Below are 21,502 nucleotides of genomic sequence, written 5' to 3'. Positions count from 1 at the left end.
TCCCTCCCAGCCTGCACAGAACTTCTCTGGGCCCTCTAGTTGCAACAGAAACGGTCATTTGAAGTATAAAAGTCGGGATTGTTATGTACGTGGGGCGGGTCCTGGGCGTCTGGGCGCTGGGCGCTGGGCGGAAATCTCTGTTTGGATTGGGAGTTGACGTGGTGCGTGGTGACGTTCTGAGATGTCCATGGTGGGGGTTTCAGAAAAGACCACGCGGACCTCAGGCGGTGAAAGGCATAGACCGCGGATGGGAATTTGGATTCCCAGGGTTTCCCCCTGAGAATTGGATTGTTGATCCTCTCTGATCCTTTGCTGATCTTCGTCAGCCGCCCGGGCCTGCCCTGTTGTGGCCCATGTTCCTATTCGTCTTGTGATCCGACGATCCCAACCTGTCTCTGTCTTGAGGCCCCCCAACCACCACTGCCGCATTATCTTCGGGTATTCGTCGTGGCCGGGGTCCTCACCCTGGGATGAATGGGCCGTGTGTGAAGCGCAAGGAGGCGGGTAGGCTGAGGATCCGTCGACTATGGGAGTCTCGTCCACCTTCCTACTTCGTACATCCCACAGGAGTTTTTGCCATCCCTTGCGGTCGGTTGGGCATTCAGTAATCAGATTGAATATATTCTCCTAGATGGATGCCCGTCGATGCTTCGGCGACGCGCATTTCTGGTTTCTCGCTGCCGTTGACGAGAGGGTGGAATGAGAAGCAACACAAAATGCCAAGAAGACGACCATTGAGAGATGGAGTGAGTCTCGAGCCGCCATAGCTGTATGACTAAGCCACCTGGGTACTTCAAGATTATATAATATGACACTGATAACGGTTTGATAAGATAGGGAACCCACATCTTATCAATATCAATTACTAATCATACCCATCCAATCCGACGTCGGGGATAGGATGAAGCAACGGTAACTGCAAGCCACCAACCCCACAACCACGTCCTCCGCTGTATCGTTGCTTCGACGAGATAATGCCGCCTCATCTATTCCATTCTCAAGAGGCCCTTTGCGAGCACACTTTTAGTAGGATACGGCCTCAATCGTCCAGAGAGACATGCGCTCCCTTTAGAATTTCACCCATCTGACTCGGTCGACGCTCGCCTACGTTGATCCCAACCGCCTCGTCCACCAATTCCACTCTCGAAGCTATCCCGAAGCCGTGCCAATAGACGCGAAAACCACTCGGCGGCTGTCGAGGCTTCTACGCCCATGCGCCCTGATTCGTGATAGTCACCAGTGGCACTCATTCGCGGGCCTGGCAGCGATTCTATTGCCCCAATCTTCTCGCGACTCCAGTTCCGACTTCAGGGCTCCGATGCTCCAGCTGGAAGTTCTGTCACTTCCGTTGTCTTCCCCCTTATACCAATGTTGCGAGCCGAGTCGCCCTGGGTCATATCGAGGTCAGATAAATAGTTGTAATAGGGGTCTACTATAGGGGACTCGTTCGGCGATCCTGTTCCAGTGTACGTATCCTGTGCCACTTGTCTTCTCGTGTCCACGTCTCACTCGTGCTATCGCGCCCCAATCGCCAGTTATGCCCCTCGTTCTCTTTTCCACTGCGACCACCGTTCTCCTTACGATAGACCATCTACAGAGCAGCTAACATCGCCGTGAATAGTCTTCCAGAATTGGGCCCTTGTGTCAGCTTTCGAGCTCCTCCCTATCCTTGCGTATGTTCGGCCAACACCAGACTTCAAGACGGCAGCCGTCGACAGCCGCTTGCCGCCATGTCTGCACACTCGCCACCTTCCCCGACGCTTAGGCCGTCCAAGAGGCCGCGCCAGTCCCACGACGAAGACGATGTGTCACCGACTTCCACTGGTAAGGAACAGAGTCCGGTCGCCGACCAAAATGGCGGCGGCCCCGTCCGTTTGGAGAATAAGGGTGCAAAGACTGGCGGTGCCGGCTCGGTTACCCACCAGACCAGCACGTTTCGCAATGTGAGTGCGTGTAATAGGTGCCGCCTGCGCAAGAACCGCTGCGATCAGAAGCTCCCTGCTTGCGCCAGTTGCGCAAAGGTTGGTGTCGCTTGCGTGGGGTACGATCCAATCACCAAAAAGGTGATACCTCGGAGGTGCGTATGACAGGCATATCTCGACTTCAGACAAGCGCGAGTTTGAGCTTGGTTATTTGTGAAAATTCTCCTTCTCGTGCTTGGTCGGAAGACACGGCCGTATTGTTTTGTTCTTTTGCGTGTACTGACAGCGGTTCAAGCTACGTGTACTACCTGGAAACCCGAGTTGAGCAGCTCGAGGCCCTACTAAGCACCAACGACATTCCTTTCCCGCCAGCCGAAGATCTCGAGCCGTGCTCTAGGCCTGGAAGCGAACCGAAGAGATCGATTGCCGAAACCGGCTTCCCCATGCAACCAGACAACGTGGAAGGACATGACCCGTCCAAGGGGCCATCTCGGGCTCATCGGCCGGAACTCAACAAGACGAAGGGGGTGCCCGACGTCGTCGGCCCGTCCAAGCCGCGGTCGCTTGCCTCCGCATCCGGTGTCTCGTTCAACCGCGTCGTCTTCGCCGCTGTCCAGTACTCAGTCTCGGATAGCAACGGGGCCCCTGACCGAGGGTCAGGCAAGACCACCATGCGCGATTCATTCTTCGGACTGCATACCAAGCCCACGATTCGACCAGCGCCGTTCCCCGAGAAATCCGTCGCCTTGAAGCTCGTGACATTATATTTCGAGCATGCGAATCCCCAGATTCCCATCCTGCACCGGGGGGAATTCATGCAAATGTTCGAACAGGCCTATGCGACGAAAGGCGCCGTTCGTGGCGGGCGGGAGCTCTATATGCTGAACATGGTCTTTGCGATCGGCTGCGGCGTCATCGTCGGCGAGCCCGTCAAGTCTGAAGGCTCGGGAACCGGTGGGCCCAGGAACCCCGTAGACAGCAACAAGTTCGGCCAGGCACAACCCGAGGAATATCATGCGAGCGCCATAATGCACCTCGAGGCTTGTCTTGGTTCTAGCGGCGGTGGGCTGGAGGCCCTGCAGGCTGTCCTGCTGCTCGCGAACCTGGCCTTGCTTCGGCCTGTGCCTCCCGGCCTCTGGTGAGTTTGACATGGCTACGGATTTTCTTTACTCTTCTGGGGGAGCTGATATCCAATCCTCGGCCACGACAGGTATATAATTGGCGTTGCTGTCCGATTGGCCGTCGATCTAGGCCTGCATCGCGAGGACGGTCACGATCTCGAGACACCAGTCTCCCATTTTCCGCCGACCGACGAGCCCGAGAGCAAAGAGAGGAAAGAGTCGAGGGAGATGCAGATGCGCGAAAGAGGCAAGAGACTGGTCATCCGTGACATGAGGCGACGCTTGTGGTGGTGCACCTACTCGTTCGATCGCCTGGTCAGCACTTGCGTCGGCCGGCCGTTCGGCATCAGCGACCAGGTCATCACCACCGAGTTCCCCTCGCTGCTGGACGACAAGTACATCACGCCGACGGGCTTCGTCGGGCTCCCGGCCGGCGTCGCCGAGGAGCCGAGCTACAAGAAGGTGGCACATCATTACTTCAAGCTGCGGTTGCTACAGTCGGAGATCCTGCAGGTCCTGCAGTACAATCAGACGCAAGTGGCTCGCGCCGCCGGGCCGAATTCGACCAGCCCGGATTGGCGCGCGCACTTGCCCTCGCCGTTCCTGGTCAGCTTCGAGTCGTTCCGCTCGTGGAGGATCGACATCGACAAGAGGCTATACCGATGGAGGAATTCCGCCCCTTCCAAGGAGGAAACGGGTGCGGCCTTTGCGACGGAGTTTCTCGAGCTCAACTACTGGCAGGCCATCATTCTGCTGTACAGACAGAGCCTGAGTGTCCCTGCCATGTTCGAAGGCGAGTATAACACTTCGACAGAAGTCAACAGCCCAGCGTCTTTCCAGGCCGAACTGCGCGAAGACGAAGACAGGATATATCTCAAAGTCGCCGAGGCGGGGCAGAAGATACTGCGGATTTACAGGCAGCTTCACCTCAGCGGACTCGTCAGCTACACGTACCTCTCTACCCACCACCTCTTCATGGCGGGCATATCATATCTTTATGCTATCTGGCATTCGCCCATCGTCCGCAGCCGCCTGGTGGGTAGCTCGCATGTTTGAATACACAAACCGCTCATTGATCGTGCTAACACGAAGGTTCTAGACGATGGATGAGGTTGATTTTACTGTTCTGGCCGCCAAGTCCGTATTCACAGACCTGATCGATAAATGCCCGCCGGCCGAGACATGCCACGATGCTTTCGACCGCACGGCCAAGGCGACCATCAAAATGGCCAATTCGACCGGGGGTTTCGGCGCCGTCCCCCCGAGGAAAACCTCGCGAGAGGGCAGGATTGACTGGAGCTCTGGCAGCGGCGACGGCTCACCTTTGGCTGGCCTCTCTTGGGGGAGGCAACCACATTCCTCGCACCAGGCCCCGTTCCGAATGGACTTTCCGGGGTCCGAAGGCCTCTCTTCTCCGGGCCTCTCGGCTAGTGGTGGAGACCTTCCAGGCGCGTCTCCAACCTTGGCGCATTCTAAGACGTTCAAATCCGATCCATACGCCATGGTCGCTTCGCGGCAGCAAGGCCTGTCCAGCCCTTCGGGTGCTGCGGGACTCGATCCCGCCATGATGGCATCCCCGGGCCTCTTCCGGCAGAGCCAGACCACGGCGGAAGCGGGAACCCCGAGCGCCTTCCTCGGCCAGCAGGGGCCGTACAGCTCTGGCGACAGTGCCGGCAAGGCCAACTGGGACTACGACGACAGCCAGATGCAGGATTTCTTCCAGAGCCTGCAGCCCGTGGGCCAAGAGGACTCTGGTGCCGGGGCAGGCGGCGGCGACTTTGGACAGCAGCAGTACGATTTCGGGTTTGGCACGAACTGGGACAACATGCACCACGATTTTAGCGACGATCAGCAGATTAATATTTTTGGCGGGTACTTTTTCGGCAGCCAGCAGCCGCAACAAAATGGGGGTGGCGGCGCTGGAGGAGCGTAAATGCAAACTGCTTCGCACCGTCGCCATGACAAAACGAATATGGACTTTAGTTCTCGAAGAGTCGGTCTATCTGCCACGCCACAGTTCAGCGGGTCCGTTCAATGGATTGTATGACGAGTATACGATGGTATGATATGGACGACGCATGGACGACGCAGCGTGGATGATCCACGGACCAAAATGGAGAGAAGGATGCGACTATATATCATCGGGTCTGAAGGCAATGGGTTGAATATTAACATTCTTCTTGTCCCAGGTCTTTTAACCACATACATAACTGAAGACATAGTTCTGGTCGGTCGGGAGACCCTTGATGAAGAGGAGGGCCAGTCTGAACTACTTTCCCCCTTTATACGGCGATAGTATTTGATTTGGCCTGGCGGAGCAGAAGTCACCTCTCGGACGATGAGCTGTGGAAATTCGCTCGAAGCCGAAAAGAAAAGAGAAAAGGCCGATTAACATATCATTTCCAGACTCCAGATCGGTGTCTCCTATTCATTACAACTTTTTTTCCCATCCCAATAATCGACAAGATACAGTATCGATATTTTTAACATAGACACGAGATTTCACAAACGAGAAGCAAATCAACACCATCCCGGTGGTTGGGGCCAAAGCCCGGTAGTTATCTTCCCCCCTCAAGCTTGCTTCTTCCCACCCTTGGTCCGGGACACAGGGGCCCAGAACCACCACATGGGGCCGAAGACCAGGGCCCCGACAACGCTGAGGAGGGTAGCGAGGAGCTGCCAGGCGGCGTACAGCGGAGCGCCGTAGAAGGGGGCGACGAACTTGAGGAGGTCGGTGGGCTGGTAAAAGTCCTCCTGGGAGGCGATGAAGTAGTGGGTGGGCCGGCCGTCTTCGTCCATGTTGATGACGCCGTTGGCCTCGTCGGCGGCGGGGGTGGTGGAGGCGACGGCGGCGTAGCTGTCGTGGGGGGCGTCGTCTGTGGTGATGGTGGCGGGTTCGGGGGGAGGGGCGGCGCCGCCCTGGGGCGAGAGGTTGCGCTTCTCCAGGCGGAGGAGGGAGACCAGGTTGACGTTGGCGTGGTAGATGGGGAAGAAGAAGAAGGTGAAGACTTGGCTAATGTGGAGGTAAAGGAGGTTCGTCTTTTCGTCGTGGACTGGATTACTGTTAACTAGGGATCTCGGGGAAGGGAAGGGAAGGGAAGGGAAGGGGGTGTTTCTTGAGTGGACAGCACGGAATGGTGGCAGTGGGAGTGGACGCACCGACCGAGTTGACGCGGAGATCGATACGGGGGCTGAGGATGCGGTACCAGCGGTAGATCATGAGGACGAACCACCGCGAGCCGATTTCCAGGTCGATAAAGGGCACCCGGCGCGGGCTGAAGGAGGGCACGCGGCATAGGTTGTGGACAAAGGATGCCTCGGGGAGGTAGTAGGCGTTGATGGCGCGTTCCTGGTCGGCGGGAGTGCCCTCGCTGAGGGACTTGACGATGGGCACGATCTCCTTGGCTGGAAGGACGTGGTCAGCAACGAGGGGCGGGGCGTCGGGTCCCCAAAGGGGGCCATGGGTGTGGTGATACTGACCTGGGTTCTCCATGGCGACGTTGGCTTCGACAAGCTGAGGGATGCGAGAGGAAAAGGGAGCGGGAAAATCCAATCAGGCTGGTGTGTTACAATGTTCTGGGAGGTTGGTGGTACGAGCACAGAGGAAGAGGAGAGGGAGGAAGATGATATCGAGGTGTATCGAGGAATTGGATTATTTTGGTGAATATCTGAACGTCATATCACATGCATTCTCACTTCTCACTATCGACACTAACACGAGCGGGAAGTCGTCTCACTATCAGACACGGCGGGTACCTAGACTCTGACGCGCTGACATTATGAAGTACATAGAGATTTGGCGGGCTGGACCGACTTGACCAAGTACCGGATGCTAAACGTGATGTCATGGACCCGGCCCCACGTTGCCTGTCAATCCGCAACATCCAGCACGTGATAGATTCAGTGACAGGTACTGTACACTACTGTAGTGTAATTACCTAGGTACCCAGTGTACGAAGTAGACGGAAGTGCTGAATTCACTCCGCCGGTCACACTAGACGGCCCAGTCGAGTGGACTTGGACCGAATGAACCGATCCAGCCCCGGAACAGCAACCGGGGATCTGGTGATGCACAGCCCTAACGTAGGAGTCTGCCCGTGGGACTGCTTCCGGTGTATCGGCGCCGGGGAGCAGCAATGGCAAAGCTCTCCGTAAATGGTACTCAGTATATAATAGTTGTTGTAGTTGTACTTGTAGGTATACTTACGGAGGACGTCACGGATAGTGGAGTAAGGCGGTCAATGTACTGGACGGACTATAGTATAACCGAGTTCCGGTTACCGTGGAGCTGGGCGCTTACTGTTCGTCATCCAGCCCGTCTCGTTATTGTCTCCATGTACAGAGCTTCGTATCCCACCTCCGCCTCAACCGTCACACTCAAGGCTGCGATGCCCTGATCCTCGTCTGGAACGACGCTCGATTTCGACTAGCTCCAATGCATCGTGATCCTTTTCACCCAATTGCATAGGCAATTCTTCTGGGGTCGAATAAGGGGTACGACGTCGTTCCTCCGAAAAGTACGCAGCAGGGAATCGCGAGCGCATCTCTGTCCTTGTTCCAACCTCAACACTGCGAACCTCGAACCCCAAGTTTTGTCGGCGCGAATTCGGAGAATAGAATCATCGTTTTCGAAATCGGTAGTGGCATTATTCACGCCTCACATCAACCGACTGCACGAATCTTGCGAATCACATCCGCGCGGCCGAAGCAAAAGCTCCCCACCTCAACGAACTTGGCTTTCCCTGTGCAAACCCACCAAGCCGACCATCATGCCTCCATTCAACGCGCTGTCCCGTCGCCAGCTCTCTCTCGACATCCTCGACCGCCTCCTCCTCCCCCTCCCCGCGCCGCCCGCCGACCTACCTCCCCCCGCACCCCAGTTCGCGACCCCCTCCCAACCCCGCCAAGGCAACCCCGTGGTTCCACGACAGGAACCCGAAACGACCCTCATCATTCCCGCCACCTACACCGGCATCGGCGATCTCCACCCAGGCGCCGTGGCCGGGATCGTCCTCGGCTCCGTCCTCGGCTTCCTCCTCCTCATCTGGCTGGTATACATGTGCGCCCACGGGTTCGCCCCCGCCGTCGAGACCCGCACCGAGTACAGCTCTCCTCCCCCATCGTCGGTTCACAGGTCGCGTCGCCATCGGCCCCGCCACCATCACCACCACCACCACCGCCCTTCCTCGCGTCGGCGCTCTGGAGGGCGCGCGCGCGTCGTGTCGACCCAGACGACGCGCGTGCGGAGCAGCGGCGGCAGGGGCCCGGCTCCCATCATCGTCGACGCGCCCGAGCCCGAGATGATGAGTACGCGGACGAGATCCGTCAGCCGGCCGCCCCCGCGCATTATTGACGACGACGATGAGGTCGTCGTCATTGAGGAGAATACCCCGCCGAGGAGCAGGCGACATAGTCGACACAGTAGCTACGGCGACCATTAGGGATACATGAAGCACTTTTCTCCCTTTTCTCCTTTCTTTTCCTCTTCTGCTTGATGGAAAACTACAGGCCTTGTCCGAAATTCTTGCGCGTTCGTGCATGCGGCGATTCTGTTGGTGTGTATGTGGAGCGTGTATCCTGTTTGCTGCTTTGAGCGACGTCTTGTTTTTGATTCGAACCCAACCAACGCATACCCTTTCTGTCATCTCCTGGAAGGAAGTGTGTTCAAATCGGAATTCGCGACAACGGAGGAACGATTACAACCTAGAGAAGAACCCAGACCTATTCTCGACAGCCTTCTCTCGCCATGATGCCGTCATCTCTTCCCATTTTTGCCATGTTTTCTGTTTACTCATTTCAGAGACGAATTAGGTAGTTCATGAACAATTGGATACCCAGGAGCTTTTGGCAATGCACACCTCCAAAGGTACGTTATAAGTACGACCGGCGGATGCTTCTTTTCCGTGATGTAGTAAATATTTTGTACTGTCCTGGTATCTCCTTATAGGATGTAAGACATGGGGTTTGACGGCACTCGGAGGCCGATCCTTGACACATACGACTTTGTGCCGGCCTGCCTGCGTGTCTGTCGTGATTCAAAAATGATTTCGTGGAGAACAGGGTGAAGGGGCATAAGGGCCAAAGAAGGAGGTGGAAAGGAGCTTCCATGAGAATAAACATTCCTCGTCAATTCTTTGACCCATCCCAGGGACCCAGCTCGGTGATTTAGAACGAGGGCGATGGCGATGGTGAGAGTGAGAGTGAGATGCAGAGGGTTGATGGCTCCACGACGACGTGTTTCTCGTTCTTTGACTGATATCTTGTCCGAGTCCATAAAGGTCGCAGTTGATGTGTGCTTGTAGTGCCCGTTGGCTCTATTCCAGTTTGTGTGCTCGCCTCGGTCCCTCAAACTCATCCATTCCCCGGCCTATATGATCCGAACTCTGGATAAATGGTTTCTGGGTCGAAAAAAACGTGCGTGTGGGAGGCCGGACTCGGTCGCTCCAAGCGCTAGACCAGGGGCAACCCCATTCACTGACGGTGCCAGAGATAGCTTCGACGGCGCTCCCATCCCACCCTCTTATGCACGCCCGACCTACTCCGGTCCTCAACTGACCATCCATAGGCGGCAAGTTGTTCACCAGCGCATGGCAGGACTGTCCAGCTGCCCTAGTCAGCAGGTCTATCGACCAGGGAGAGTGCAGCTGCAGCACCTCGAGCGGGTCGGGTGGGAGAAGTGGCAGCCCGTCTCGCCTCCTTGTCCAACACGTTAACACCCAAGTCATCGACTAACACGCCGAGGTCCATATTCATGGGCAAGACGTTTTGCAATAAATGAGGTGTTCCTCTCACCAACGGAAAGGAGGCTGACCCCTGTGGACCCATTGGCCTGGCTATAAGCAAATGGCCCCGAGGACCGTGCGTGGAATGAATATCCAGTTCTTCCATTTCGTGTCGTGTCCCAAGGGCGAAAAGGCAAAACACCATCCAGACATTTAGGTGGGCTTGGTGGTGTAGATAGGATTCCCGTCATCGTCAAAGCGCGCCCACTGGAAGAAGGAACAGCCCTCCTTTCCCGGGACGTTTCCGGCGTGGCACATCCAGAAATACTTTCCAAAATTCTCCTTCTTCCTCTGGGCCACCCGGAGAACGCCGGGGATACCGCATTCGCACCTCGGCGTGTGGCGCGGATGCATGCTCGCTCGGTAATCCCGGTACGTGATGTTGATGCGTCGATTCCCCGAGACGGGGTGCGGGTCAATGGACTGGGCGGCCGCGATGCAGTGCTTCCACTCTTCCTGCATCTCGGCATGCATGACGAGGAGCGAGTTGTGCGGCAGGTGGATGGCGATTTGGCCCGCCGCGTCCGCGTCCTCGGGTGCGCTGGTGTCGGTCTCCCGGGGGACGATCCTGCGGACGCGGAACTCGCGCGTCACGCCGAGCGAGATGGAGCCGATGACGGCGCGCGGCCCGAGGTAGGTCATCTGGTCGCTGTGCCACCCGACGCTTTCCTGCGGTCCGTCGTAGCAGTTGACGAAGGCGGCGTTGGGCACCCAGGGGCCGGGAGACTGGTGCTTGAGCTTCCTGCCGCCGGGGTACCGCGTCTTGATCCTGTTTTGTATCTCGGCGTTCACGGCCTCTTGAACCTTGGGCTTGACTTTTGCCAGCTGGGGTGTGAGGCGGCGGACGTCGGAGAGTCTGGCGCCGTTGTAAAGGTAGTCTGCCTTCTGGGCCACCGTTTCTTCGTAGCTTTCCACGTAGAAACCCGATGTGTGGGGGCTGGAAACCACGTTGTCGAAGAGCTTGAAGGTGTGCTTTTCGAAAGATTCGGCCTCGGCCAGAAGTTCCTTGAGGAGATCGTTGGCTTCTTGACGGGGAAGGAAGTCGTGGATGATGGTACAGGGAGTATGCTCTGCCACGTCTGCGGGGTCATAGAGGTGCAAAGTCGCCCCTTTCCGCGACAAGAGCTTCTTTTTCTGAGGCTGTGAAGCACCGCCGCCGTTGTGCTCCTGGGAAACTGTCGCAAAGTGCTTCAGGGAGATTTGGGCGCCCATACCTCCTCGGAGCTTCTTGACACGGTCTGACGACTTGAGGGCGAGTGAAGCCTCGGACACTGAGCCATCATGCGCCAGAAGGGATTCTAGGAGGGTCTCCTGATCGATTGAAGGGTGCAGAGATGACAGAAGAGCAAGTTTCACTTCGGTTGGCTCATCGTCGTCGTGGAGGTCGTCCGCCTGCGGACTGAGTTTCCTCTTTTTGCGTAGCAGAAACGAATCCATGGCTGGCAGGAAGAAGGGTAGAGGTTATAAGGCGTCAGTCATGTCGAAAGAATAATTTCCCATATTTGCTTGGATAATGCGGCCTAAAGACCAAGGACAGACACATCTTCCTCTGACGTGATGGTGAAGGCGGGCGGAGGGGAACTCAAAGCGATCGATACACTAATTACCACACGAAGAAGGCGCGGGGTCACGTGACCCAAGACGTACGAAGTACTTGTACCTGAATATCGTGGGGCACCGAGACAGGGCGGGGCAGCGGGGCATCGGCTGCCGAGGTCCGCTCGGAACTTCACAAGTGACATCACAGGCCTGAAGCCGTGGCCCCGGGTACCAACACAACAGCTCAAGCTGCCCGCCATTCCCTCCTCGGTGACCATCACCATCACGACCCAGTGCCTGACCCCGCCCTGACACCCACCCCCCTGCACAAGCTCGAGAGGGCTGCCAGCAGCGACGCGACCATGTCGATGCTAGAGTTTCGTACGCAGGGCTACAACCCCTACGCCGTCAAATACTCTCCCTACCACGACTCGCGCATCGCAGTCGCTTCGTCAGCCAACTTTGGCATCGTCGGCAATGGCCGCGTCTTTGCCTTGGGTCTCACCTCGCAGGGGATCCAGGTCGAGCAGACGTAAGTAGCGAGAGCTTGACGACTGTGCGCAAGCTTGGAAAAACCCTTCCTTCGACAACCCCCGCTTACATCGAGTTGTAGCTTCGACACCAACGATGCGCAGTACGACCTCGCGTGGTCCGAGATCAACGAGAACCAACTCATAGTCGCATGCGGCGATGGCTCCATCAAACTCTTCGACATTGGCGTGCGGGACTTTCCCGTCATGAACTTCCACGAGCACAAGAGGGAAACCTTCTCCGTGTGCTGGAACCCCATCACCAAAGACACATTCCTCTCGAGCTCATGGGATGGCTCTGTCAAGCTTGTACGTCGCGCTGTCTTCAGGAGTGCCCAAAGAAAATACCAAAACCTAACGCGCGGGCGCATCTAGTGGTCCCCCACGAGACAACACTCCCTCCGCACCCTCCCCATCGGCTCCTGCGCCTACAGCACCGCCTTCCAACCCTCCAACCCGTCCATCATCTCCGCCGTCTCCTCCGACTCCCACATCCGCATCTTCGACCTCCGCACCCCAGCCTCCGCGAAATACCACCTCACCACCTCCATCCCCGTCCACGGCGGCCCGGCCACCGTCTCGCCCGCCGCCCCGTTACCCCAGGCCATGCACCCCTCCCAGCCCGCCGAGGTGCTCACCCACGACTGGAACAAGTACCGCGACACCGTCATCGCCACCGGCGGCGTCGACCGCGTCATTCGCACCTTTGACATCCGCAGCCCCGCCGCCGGGCCCGTCTCCATCCTCCCGGGCCACGACTACGCCGTCCGTCGCCTGGTCTGGAGCCCCCACGCCTCCAACGTCCTGCTCAGCGCCAGCTACGACATGACGGTGCGGTTGTGGGATGACCCGGGCGCCGCCTTGACAGACGGACCCGGTGGACCCGGTGTCGGTGGCGGCGCCCCGCCGGCCGTGGGGGCCCAGCTCGGCGTCATGAACCGCCATACAGAGTTCGCCACCGGCGTGGATTGGTGTCTGTTTGGCGCTGGCGGCTGGGTTGCCAGCGTGGGGTGGGACGAGAGGGTGTTATTGTGGGATGCCAACATGCTTTTGCGCGGGCCATGAGCAACGCGTATATGGCATGTATGGATGGGGTAACTGGAAGCTGACCTTGGGCTTGGACGGAAGAAAAGAAAGAAAGAGAAGTGCATGGGACCTCACTCTGGGGAAAGAATCATGCCCGGTTGTTCGTTTGTTTCCCCAGGCTGGCGTCCAAAAGGAGTTCAGAATGTAGGGGGGTTCGGGAGAAGAGCGGCTACCATGATGAACCTGGCGTTTTATATCCATATCGAGGTCCGGTCCCTGGAGATCATACAATATAAATACATTTTTTTCTACACCTAATGTACAGCAGGACCCGCCACTCATCATCATCCATCTCCCCACCCTCGACAGTATCTACTCGAAGGCCTCGAATAAGTGATTCCAGAGAGGTAAAATCGACATGAACTCTCCTGTGACTCCGTCCCACCGTTGACGCCGTTCTTGCCATCTATGGTACATATGAATGAAGGGGGATAGTGCGGTGGTATCAGGGAGGTCGGTAGCCACAAACCGAACCCATTACAAAAACCAAGTATTACTTTACACCCACCGCCGAACGTCTCTCACCATGGGTCTAAAACGCAGACTCTTCGTGGTGGCGGCGGCGTCCCCTGTCGCCCCTGTCACCCCTGTCGCCGCCGTAGCTCCTGTCTCCCCTGCCACCTCCGTAGCCCCTGTCGCCCCTGCCACCCCGGTCGCCCCCATAGCCTCGGCCTCCGGACTGGCGGCCCTCGGAGATGAGAGCGGCAAAGGGGTCCCGGGACCGGTGAGAGTCTCTTCCGCCAAAGCGCCGATCATCACGACCGAAGCGGGTATCGGAACGGTCGCGGTCGCGGGGCCGGTCTCGGTCTCCACCGCTGAAATCGTCGTACCCAATGTTGAGGCCCCGGACATTGCCCAGGCCCAGCTTTTGAGCGACGCTCTTCCTCATGGCCGGAGTGTTCTCCAGTCCCAGGCCGTCGACGAACCATTCCCGCAGCTCGAGGGCGCGGTCCTCGGCGTTGGACCGGTTGACGCGGGCAAAGAGGGACATGTACGCCGCGCTCAGGGCGCTCCGGGGTACGTCCTTGAGAATGTCCATGGTGGTGTTGACGACCTGGAGACGCTCGGCCGGGTCGACGCCGAGCTCGGCCTCGGCCGACTCGATCTCCCGGTTGGGCACGATGGGCAGCCCGCGGAGGTCAGAGCGGCAGACGGGAATGTCGACCTGGCTGAGGATGAGCCATCCCTGGCCGGTCTTGTCTTGGCGACCCGTGCGGCCGAGCCTGTGGATGTACTGCTCTCGGTCGGGAGGAGCTCCGACTTGGATGACATGGGTGACGTTGGGGAAATCCATGCCTCGCGCCGTGACGTCGGAGGAGAAGAGAATGCCGGTCTTCATGTTACGGAACTTCTCGGCCGCTCTGGTGCGCTGGGACTGGGTCAACTTGGAATGGATGCGGAGGCCGGGGACGCCGTATGCTGATCGGAAGCCGTCGTGGTATGTTTCGGCGACGAGATCGACTATCGCCAGGGAAGGGAGGAAGACCATGGCCTTGAACGGCTGTCCGCCGGGCTGCTGGGCGCTCTCAATCTCCTTCCCCAGTACTTCGTATAGAGCCGGGAGCACGTTGCCCCAGCCCCGACACGGCACGATGTGTTGCTGGACCTTCTCGTGGGTTGGCGCGTCGCCCTGCGAGATGGTCTGGATAAAGTCGAAGTTGTCGGGTCTCACCCACTGGCGGGCGAGCTGGACGACGTCCTTGGGAATGGTGGCCGAGAAGAGCAGGGTCTGTCGAGGCTTCTCCCGAACGTCGGGAAGCTTATCCACAATCTCCTGCAGTTCCCTCTGGAAGCCGACGTCGAGCATTCGGTCGGCTTCGTCAAGGACGATGGCGGCCAGGTTCGGAGCGCGGATGCCGCTGCGCGGGTCCTCGAGGAGGTCGTTCAACCGACCGGGGGTGGCCACAAGCAAGTGACAGCCTTGCCTCCTAGTCCGTTCCAGCATGAGACCTTTTTGTGTACCGCCCACGGCTCTCTGCACGACCAGTCCAGTACCTGCCACTAGCTTCTCCGCCTCGACGGCGATCTGCTCGGCAAGCTCGCGTGTTGGAGACAGGACGATACCGCGAATGTCATCGGAGCGGGCGTTGTAGCGTGCTTTCCTGGTGGCAAGCGACGGGTCTTCTTGTAGCATTCTCTGCAGCACGGGCATGAGGAAAGCCAAAGTCTTTCCAGTGCCGGTCTTGGCCTGGGCGACTCTAGGATGGGGGTTAGAACGGGGCGTCGAAAAACAGAGGGCAAGGAGAGCGGGAACGGGCGTCGGTGAACTTACAGATCTGTTCCGTTCAATGCCTGCACTATAGTTTTGGATTGAACAGGGGATAAGGTTTCGTAGCCCATGCCCTGGGTGATGGACTTTACCAGGTTCGGGTGGACGCCCAGCGCATCCAATTCAGCGAAGCGGGTAGGGTTGGAGGGAGTTTCGACCGGAGCGGCCTGTTCAGCCTGCTCCGCCTGTTCCACCTGTTCCGAAGTGGAAACCTCGGCGGCTTCAGAGTGCCGTCGGACAAATAGACTTTTCAACTTTGTTGTTGTCTGTAGCGCAGGCCTGGACGAGCGGACGGAATAAAGGGAGAGGTGTTGGCGGGTGACGAGAGGAGCGGCTGTCGCGACGCGCAAGTGCGCGCATCGCTTCAGACTTTGTCTGAACATAATCGACTCGGTGAAGGAAGACTGATTAAATAAGAGGTATGAGAGACAAGAAACGTAAAACGAGAGAAAATAAGAGTCCAAGGGGTAGGTGTAGAGAGTGGAGGGTAGAGACAAGTCGTGATGGGATGGATGAGGAAATCGATGAGAAGAATCTCCATCGCCTTCAGATAACGATTTTTTCCCTCCTTATCGGAACAAGATTGGTTCCACTTTATTCCTCCTGAGGTCCAGTCATTTTTGGAAACTCGGAGTACCCGTGTACTTGTAGACGTACCAAATTTGGGTACGGGTACCTAGGTACTTTATTCAGACCCGTACTGAGCACGGGCCAACCTGACGCGAGACGGAGATACGAATAGAAGGCAATTCAGCACCATGGCAACACAAGAGGTATCATAAAGACGACTTTCCCGTGAGGATCGCTATAAAGTTCCATCTATCCAGACTCCATGCTATTCATCCCAAATCACTGCGGCTACCTCGTATTAAATCCATCCGTCATGGCCTCTTCATTCCCGTCACAGCCAGGCCCTCCGCAACACCGTCCGTCAAGCCCGCCGTGAACCCCTCCAGCGCCCAAGCGACCCCGTCCGCAAGGACCTGCCCGACTCTGCCGTCCCCCAGGCCGCATATGGTACCCGTCACCCGCACGCCCTGGCTACCGAGCGCATTGGCGAACCCCACACCAGCCCGCGCGACGTTCGCCGAGACCTTGTACTCCCGCTCCACCCGCGCGACCAGCCGCAGGAGAAGCACGATGTACGGCAGCGCCAGGTGCGCGAGGATGAACATGTGAAGCACCACCGTCTGTACCAGGCGGTGGAGCAGAGACTTGGGCTGGTTCCCCTGCCCCGTACTTGGCCTGGCGTGTCCGTATGATGAAGAGAAGTGCTGCTGATCCGCGGCATCGGTGCCGACTAAAAGGCAGGACGGCGTCGACGCGCGCAGGCGATCACATTCGTGTTCGGTGAGGTCGTCGGGGAGAGCTTTCATGACGTATTCGACACCGTCGAGAAAGGCTTTTCGCTCGAACGCGGCGCTCGATCGGCCCATCGGCTGTCTGGCTGTCTCTTGCGAACCGGATATTAGGTAGAGGCCTACGGTGGGGGGATGGTCAGCGACGGAATTTGCTTTTTTCCATGATGAACGGGACGATTGATCCTACCTTGCTGCGCATATCGCCATTGAATACCCGAAGACGGATCTAGGCGACTTTGGGCCACAGGTTCCTCTATCATAGGCGGCGTGGGAGGATAGGACGGTGGCGGAGTCGAGCTGCTGCCGGCGAGGCTGATCTGATCGATTGGAGTATGGGGGCCCAAGGTTGCGGACGGTCTTAGATGCGTATATTCGATGCCGGATATCGAACTGGAAGATGAATGACCCGGACTTTCGGGCTGTGGCGGCGTACGCATGCCCGTCTTGCACTCGAGTCTCTGCATACTGGCCGTCTTGCGGACGGATCTCGAAGGAGGGAGTCGCGATTGTAGCACAGTGGGCAACATGGAGATGACGGTCGAGGTCAGCTTGGGTTGCTCTAGTTGGCTGTCCTCCAAGACGGGTGCCCATTGGAGCAAAGACGCCATATTGGAGCTATAGGCAAGTTCGGTCGAACCCGGCCGTCAGGAGATGAAAGCCTCGATAGCGTGGAATTAGGAATGTCACAGACTGTTCTGATCCATGCAGAACGGTCGGTGTAGAGCGTGAGTTTAGTATGATGATGCCGTCAGAGGAAGTCGAGACGAGAATAATGTGCCTAGCAGATCAACAACACATAGAAGGGAAATAAAGGGAAAGAAAATGTCAACATATCAGAGGTATTAACTATTAATAGGTACGGAGTACGTGACCCGACCGATGAAGGCACCCGGTGACAAGAACAGCGTCCAAGAAGCCGGGATCAGGGAATTCGATGGCACCATTGTCCGTCCTAGCATGTGAAAGTGAAGGGACTGGTGATAGGCGGGGCAGAAGGTACCTAAGAAAGTACCTAAGTACCTAAGTACTGATACGATATCGGGACGAATAAGGTTATTGGCCCATTATTGGTCGAAACAGCTTTGCATGGAATTGATTGATAACCAATGACATGGACCGACACGACTGCGTGAATCCTATGAGTCGTAGGGTGGATCGGAAGAAGAAAATCGAGACTCGGTATAGACGTACGGTGTAGACCAGCAACCAAAGCACTACCGAGTGTACGAATATTCCCGGTGGCCAAGTCTCTTTTTCTTTTGCCACGCCGAAATAGGCGAGGGTGATAGAATGAGCGCGCGAGCCCTTCAACCTCTTATCATTGATTACCTCGGTTTCTTCCGACAATGAGGATCCTGATCATCTAGACCGGCCTCTCTCCATAGTCCAGTTCGAGGGACTGGGTGTCATAGACTCAGTTCTAACCAGAGGCTGATATCGTCCGACGGTGCGATCTATGCACGTAATCCGTCAGTGTAAACTTAGTTCCTCTGTACAGAATAGTCCTTGGCCATCTACTCGGATTGCTCGTTGCCTTGGTAGAATGAAAAACCCAGGCGTAGGCAAGCAGTCGCCTGGCCGTCATCTAGTCCCGTCAAGTCGGCATCGACGGTGCAGTGTAGGTCCAGGCGGCCAGCCATAGGTACTTCGTACTCGTGTAGTTGGACGACGACTGGGACTAAACGCGATGACAATCATGTTTTAGATGCGCTGTGCTCAGTATTCTAGACACGTATTCAATCTCCAAACATGCTTGCTGCGCCGGACACCGCTTCGACCCTGTTCAAACCGTCCGGTACAGCCGCTCGAGGCAGGGGAAAAAAAAAAAGGCAACCCCCGCCACGTCTAGCCCGTCTCCCGGCGTCCGTGGAAGTCCACATACTGCTGTCCCCCCGGGAAAACCCGCCTGCAATCGAGACCCAGACCCATTCCGAGCCCGTCCCTCAGCTGCCACCCTTATCCCCCGCAGCCGCAGCCGCAGCCTTCTCCGCCGCAATCTTGTCCTCCATCCTCTTCCTCGCCTGGAGAATCATCTCGTCCCGCCTCCTCCTCAGAGACGCCTGCCTCTCATCCCGGTCGGCAGACCATCCTTTGCCCTTCCTGTCCTCATCCCCTTCCGATGAGTCGGCACCCTTCAGTTTGTCGTGCAGTTTATACCGCGTGATCAGGTCGGGCTGGGACGGTTTCCCGGATTGTTTCGCGGCGGCCGTCGACGTCGGCGTCGCGCGGCTGTTGTTCCCGCCAAGCGGGGGTGGCGGCTGGAAGGTGACCGGGGGCTATATTCGCGCAGAAGAACAAGACAGTCAGCTCCCACCATCTAACCAATGCTTCAAAAATCACAAGTTTATCACGCTTACCGTCTCCAAGCGTCCGGCTAGGATTCGTTCAGTCGTCGCCTGCACACTGCCGCCGTTCCTCTGGAGATCCCACAAGATGGCCCGCCGGTCGGCCTGCGGGAACATCTGCTGGATGTGCTCGACGGCCGCCTCGCGGCTGCGGAGAACATTGAGCGGATTGTTGCGCGGCGGCGGAGACGGGTTGCTGGAGAAGAAGAGGAACCGGAGGATGGCGCCTGCCAGGACAACGAGCACGAAAAGGTAAGGGAGGGATATTTGCTGGCTTGCGTCTTGGTTCGCCATTTCGCTGCCGGTCGTTCTCACACGTGCTGAAACTTCAGATTTCGCTTCCTAATTGTTTAGAGAGGCTGGGAATCCAGTCCCTGCGTATGTGGACGGTGAAAAGAGGGATCCCGTGGCGAACGAAAGATCGGGGTGTCGTTGGGTGGCCACGTGTGCGCCGGTGCTGCTGTTTGCTCGACAAAAGAGTGGGATACCGTTCAGAGGAAACGTAAAATATGACGGGTGATCGTGGTCGAAGGGCAAGAGATTGTGTTCTAAGGATTCTAGGAGTTTCAGAGACCGTGAATTGGTAAAGAATCCCTATGCTCGTCACGGCTTGATGGGCGTTGTGTCCCGGTATTCCGTTTGAGTAGGCACCTGATGGCGAGATGGGTGGGCCGGGTCGGCGGCGCTGAGCACTGACCACCACGGCAGTACAGTACACGTGTATTACGCATCAACCTGGCACCAAGGTACCAAGGTACAGTGACGAGACAAAACTGTCGACAATGTACTTACAAGACCACGTTATAGGTGTGCGTAGTTAGGTACATCGGCTCGACACTTATGTCGAGTTACTGTTACCTCCACTCTTGCATGTCTCGAACGCCATTCGGGAGGAACATCACAACAACCCCTACAAGAGAAGCACAAAAGCCTGCGGATAGTTTCTGGCATGGCCCAGAAGCCAAGTCAATTCAGATGAGTGAATCAATCCCAACACCTCCACCCGGACCGGGATTGCCCATAGCAGTTGCCTATCCCCCTGACCGGATCAGCTTCACCCTAAAGCGACAATGTCTATTCCTTGCAGCCACTGTCATGGTAACTCCTGAATGAGACAGAACCGGGATCCCAAAGAGGCGAAAGAAAAAGGCAAAAGGTACAAGCTCCCCAACGTCTCACAAATCCATAGCTGCGACTAATGAACCCCCACCGCTAGCTCCGTCAGCTTACGCCGCAGGTGGCCGTCCTAGTGACGTCTCGAGATCCTCATAGTGGAGGGTCAGTTCTCTCTGTGAACAGTGTCAGTAGACGAAAGTCAAACAAATGGACAAAGTCAAAACAAAACGCAAGAGTCCATGGGACGATTCAAACATACCCGCTCTTTCCGCCAGTTCCGGATATCCCAAATGATGTAGTAGCCTTGCTCATGTGTTGGGCTGATGGTTTGCGGAGTCATCAAGTCGTCCTTGGTGAGCCAAACGTGAAGTTTCTTATGCCACCGCCAGTTCCGGGAATGTCTGTGATCAACTCGTATCAGCACACGTGCTCGACTCGTTCTCGTGTAAGAGTGAAACACCAACAATTCAAAAGCGGCAAGTTGCTGCTTGATGTCCTGCGGACAGCTGTAGAAGATCCAGAAAAGAGTCTCCTCATTGAAGCTCTGGATTTTGGTCTCTATCGGTTGGACGTTGTTTACCCGGTAGCAGTCCGGCAACCGGAAATTGGGCACGGCTGGTCGGGGAGCAGTGTCGTCGAAGAGAGAGTATATTTGTGCGGAGATGAGCCTTGTCAGGAGTCAGCAAGCGCATCCATCGCAGGCCAAAGGGAAGTAGACGCTAAACGTACTCTGGAGAGTTCAGGTTCAATCCCAGTTCGCTGGGATCCATTCCCTGAATCAGCGCGGCATAAGTCGGGTAGTTGTTCATCATGGTGCGCAATCCCTTGATGCCAAACTTATCGATCGGAGCCATTCCCGCCAACGGATCCTGTACTTCGCGTTCTTGACTCGTAGGCAGCTCTTTCCCTTTTCCGGCATCTCGGCCAATGGGACCATGTAGATGCCGTGGATCTTGAGTTGCGGACGAGCCCTCGTTGGCGACAGACCCCGGCAAGCCCATGCCCAAGCTCGTCTTCCTCTCCACGTCTGGTGACCTGTCGGTGACAGGGTCGTTGGAGCCAGACGGGGATGCGCCATCCGAGGAGCGGTTGTTTGCCGACAGGGCGTTGAGCAGGCCGTTTCCTGCCGCCCTGCTGCTGCTGCTCGCTGCCGGCCCAGAAGCCGCGGCTGGCTGCGCGTTTTGCGCACCAAACCCCAGAGACGACATCAAGTTGGCCCCACGCTCCCCGCCGATTTCGCCGTTAGCATTGCGGCTGAGGGGAGGAAAGTCGTCCGCCGATTGTGTTTGTGATGTTTGGCCCACATTGCCTTGGTTTCCGTACCGGAAACCACCGGTGCGGGACGAGGTGGAAGAGGGGTAGACATCGTCCTGGGTTGTGGGTTGGGCAGAGAGCGGCGTCGAGGTATTCCGCGGTATAGGGCCTCCGAGA

At 57.2% G+C, this 21,502-nt stretch overlaps 10 protein-coding genes across 10 annotated transcripts; 3 read left to right on the top strand and 7 right to left on the bottom strand.

The window, feature by feature from the left end:
* Positions 1 to 967: 967 nt before the first annotated feature.
* ACRALDRAFT_2036250 (uncharacterized protein) lies at positions 968 to 1,723 on the bottom strand. Its single transcript, XM_071020797.1, has 2 exons — positions 1,622 to 1,723; positions 968 to 1,466 (listed from the first exon to the last, which is right to left on the bottom strand). Exon 2 carries the CDS (start codon positions 1,248 to 1,250, stop codon positions 1,077 to 1,079), a length of 174 nt encoding a protein of 57 aa, XP_070873325.1. The 5' UTR covers positions 1,251 to 1,466; positions 1,622 to 1,723; the 3' UTR covers positions 968 to 1,076.
* A 7-nt stretch (positions 1,724 to 1,730) lies between these two features.
* On the top strand, positions 1,731 to 4,976 carry ACRALDRAFT_2028751 (uncharacterized protein; the record flags this gene model as incomplete). The annotated part of the gene is made up of 4 exons (XM_071020554.1): positions 1,731 to 2,077; positions 2,218 to 3,060; positions 3,133 to 4,078; positions 4,143 to 4,976. The coding sequence occupies 4 exons, from the start codon at positions 1,731 to 1,733 to the stop codon at positions 4,974 to 4,976; spliced, it is 2,970 nt and encodes a 989-aa protein (XP_070873324.1).
* A 445-nt stretch (positions 4,977 to 5,421) lies between these two features.
* On the bottom strand, positions 5,422 to 6,723 carry ACRALDRAFT_2036249 (uncharacterized protein). Its single transcript, XM_071020796.1, has 3 exons — positions 6,524 to 6,723; positions 6,203 to 6,448; positions 5,422 to 6,096 (listed from the first exon to the last, which is right to left on the bottom strand). Exons 1-3 carry the CDS (start codon positions 6,534 to 6,536, stop codon positions 5,615 to 5,617), a joined length of 741 nt encoding a protein of 246 aa, XP_070873323.1. The 5' UTR covers positions 6,537 to 6,723; the 3' UTR covers positions 5,422 to 5,614.
* A 661-nt stretch (positions 6,724 to 7,384) lies between these two features.
* Positions 7,385 to 8,933, top strand: ACRALDRAFT_1063181 (uncharacterized protein). Its single transcript, XM_071016747.1, has one exon. It carries the CDS (start codon positions 7,813 to 7,815, stop codon positions 8,482 to 8,484), a length of 672 nt encoding a protein of 223 aa, XP_070873322.1. The 5' UTR covers positions 7,385 to 7,812; the 3' UTR covers positions 8,485 to 8,933.
* A 51-nt stretch (positions 8,934 to 8,984) lies between these two features.
* ACRALDRAFT_209708 (uncharacterized protein) lies at positions 8,985 to 9,931 on the bottom strand (the record flags this gene model as incomplete). Its single annotated transcript, XM_071022814.1, has 5 exons — positions 8,985 to 9,387; positions 9,426 to 9,493; positions 9,523 to 9,739; positions 9,777 to 9,849; positions 9,901 to 9,931. 5 exons carry the CDS (start codon positions 9,929 to 9,931, stop codon positions 8,985 to 8,987), a joined length of 792 nt encoding a protein of 263 aa, XP_070873321.1.
* Positions 9,932 to 9,978: 47 nt separating this feature from the next.
* ACRALDRAFT_209707 (uncharacterized protein) lies at positions 9,979 to 11,262 on the bottom strand (the record flags this gene model as incomplete). Its single annotated transcript, XM_071022812.1, has 1 exon — positions 9,979 to 11,262. One exon carries the CDS (start codon positions 11,260 to 11,262, stop codon positions 9,979 to 9,981), a length of 1,284 nt encoding a protein of 427 aa, XP_070873320.1.
* A 464-nt stretch (positions 11,263 to 11,726) lies between these two features.
* Positions 11,727 to 12,959, top strand: ACRALDRAFT_2028747 (uncharacterized protein; the record flags this gene model as incomplete). Its single annotated transcript, XM_071020553.1, has 3 exons — positions 11,727 to 11,896; positions 11,978 to 12,203; positions 12,270 to 12,959. 3 exons carry the CDS (start codon positions 11,727 to 11,729, stop codon positions 12,957 to 12,959), a joined length of 1,086 nt encoding a protein of 361 aa, XP_070873319.1.
* Positions 12,960 to 13,812: 853 nt separating this feature from the next.
* Positions 13,813 to 15,386, bottom strand: ACRALDRAFT_2069793 (uncharacterized protein; the record flags this gene model as incomplete). The annotated part of the gene is made up of 2 exons (XM_071022146.1): positions 13,813 to 15,178; positions 15,253 to 15,386. Coding segments are annotated over 2 exons (1,500 nt in total), but the record flags the coding sequence as incomplete, so codon positions are not given.
* Positions 15,387 to 15,983: 597 nt separating this feature from the next.
* Positions 15,984 to 17,492, bottom strand: ACRALDRAFT_1076073 (uncharacterized protein). Its single transcript, XM_071018466.1, has 2 exons — positions 16,798 to 17,492; positions 15,984 to 16,729 (listed from the first exon to the last, which is right to left on the bottom strand). Exons 1-2 carry the CDS (start codon positions 17,216 to 17,218, stop codon positions 16,131 to 16,133), a joined length of 1,020 nt encoding a protein of 339 aa, XP_070873317.1. The 5' UTR covers positions 17,219 to 17,492; the 3' UTR covers positions 15,984 to 16,130.
* A 784-nt stretch (positions 17,493 to 18,276) lies between these two features.
* Positions 18,277 to 19,567, bottom strand: ACRALDRAFT_1081388 (uncharacterized protein). Its single transcript, XM_071019151.1, has 2 exons — positions 18,968 to 19,567; positions 18,277 to 18,886 (listed from the first exon to the last, which is right to left on the bottom strand). The coding sequence occupies exons 1-2, from the start codon at positions 19,247 to 19,249 to the stop codon at positions 18,554 to 18,556; spliced, it is 615 nt and encodes a 204-aa protein (XP_070873316.1). The 5' UTR covers positions 19,250 to 19,567; the 3' UTR covers positions 18,277 to 18,553.
* Between the last annotated feature and the right edge of the window lie 1,935 nt (positions 19,568 to 21,502).

This window comes from Sodiomyces alcalophilus (genome assembly GCF_042370955.1).
Source record: "Sodiomyces alcalophilus JCM 7366 unplaced genomic scaffold ACRALscaffold_6, whole genome shotgun sequence".
Taxonomy (NCBI): domain Eukaryota; kingdom Fungi; phylum Ascomycota; class Sordariomycetes; order Glomerellales; family Plectosphaerellaceae; genus Sodiomyces; species Sodiomyces alcalophilus.
This window is presented reverse-complemented; position numbering and strand designations above follow the sequence as displayed.

Excerpts from the sequence above, each read along its gene's own strand:
- ACRALDRAFT_1063181 (XM_071016747.1), top strand. The coding sequence starts at position 7,813 with ATGCCTCCATTCAACGCGCTGTCCCGTCGCCAGCTCTCTCTCGACATC.
- ACRALDRAFT_2036250 (XM_071020797.1), bottom strand. The coding sequence starts at position 1,250 with ATGAGTGCCACTGGTGACTATCACGAATCAGGGCGCATGGGCGTAGAA.
- ACRALDRAFT_2036249 (XM_071020796.1), bottom strand. Across the intron at positions 6,097-6,202 it reads TCTCCGCGTCAACTCGGTCG|TCCACGACGAAAAGACGAAC; the intron begins GTGCGTCCACTC and ends ACAGTAATCCAG.
- ACRALDRAFT_1081388 (XM_071019151.1), bottom strand. The coding sequence starts at position 19,249 with ATGGCGAACCAAGACGCAAGCCAGCAAATATCCCTCCCTTACCTTTTC. Across the intron at positions 18,887-18,967 it reads TAGCCGGACGCTTGGAGACG|CCCCCGGTCACCTTCCAGCC; the intron begins GTAAGCGTGATA and ends GCGCGAATATAG.
- ACRALDRAFT_1076073 (XM_071018466.1), bottom strand. The coding sequence starts at position 17,218 with ATGGCGTCTTTGCTCCAATGGGCACCCGTCTTGGAGGACAGCCAACTA. Across the intron at positions 16,730-16,797 it reads ATGGCGATATGCGCAGCAAG|GCCTCTACCTAATATCCGGT; the intron begins GTAGGATCAATC and ends CCCCCACCGTAG.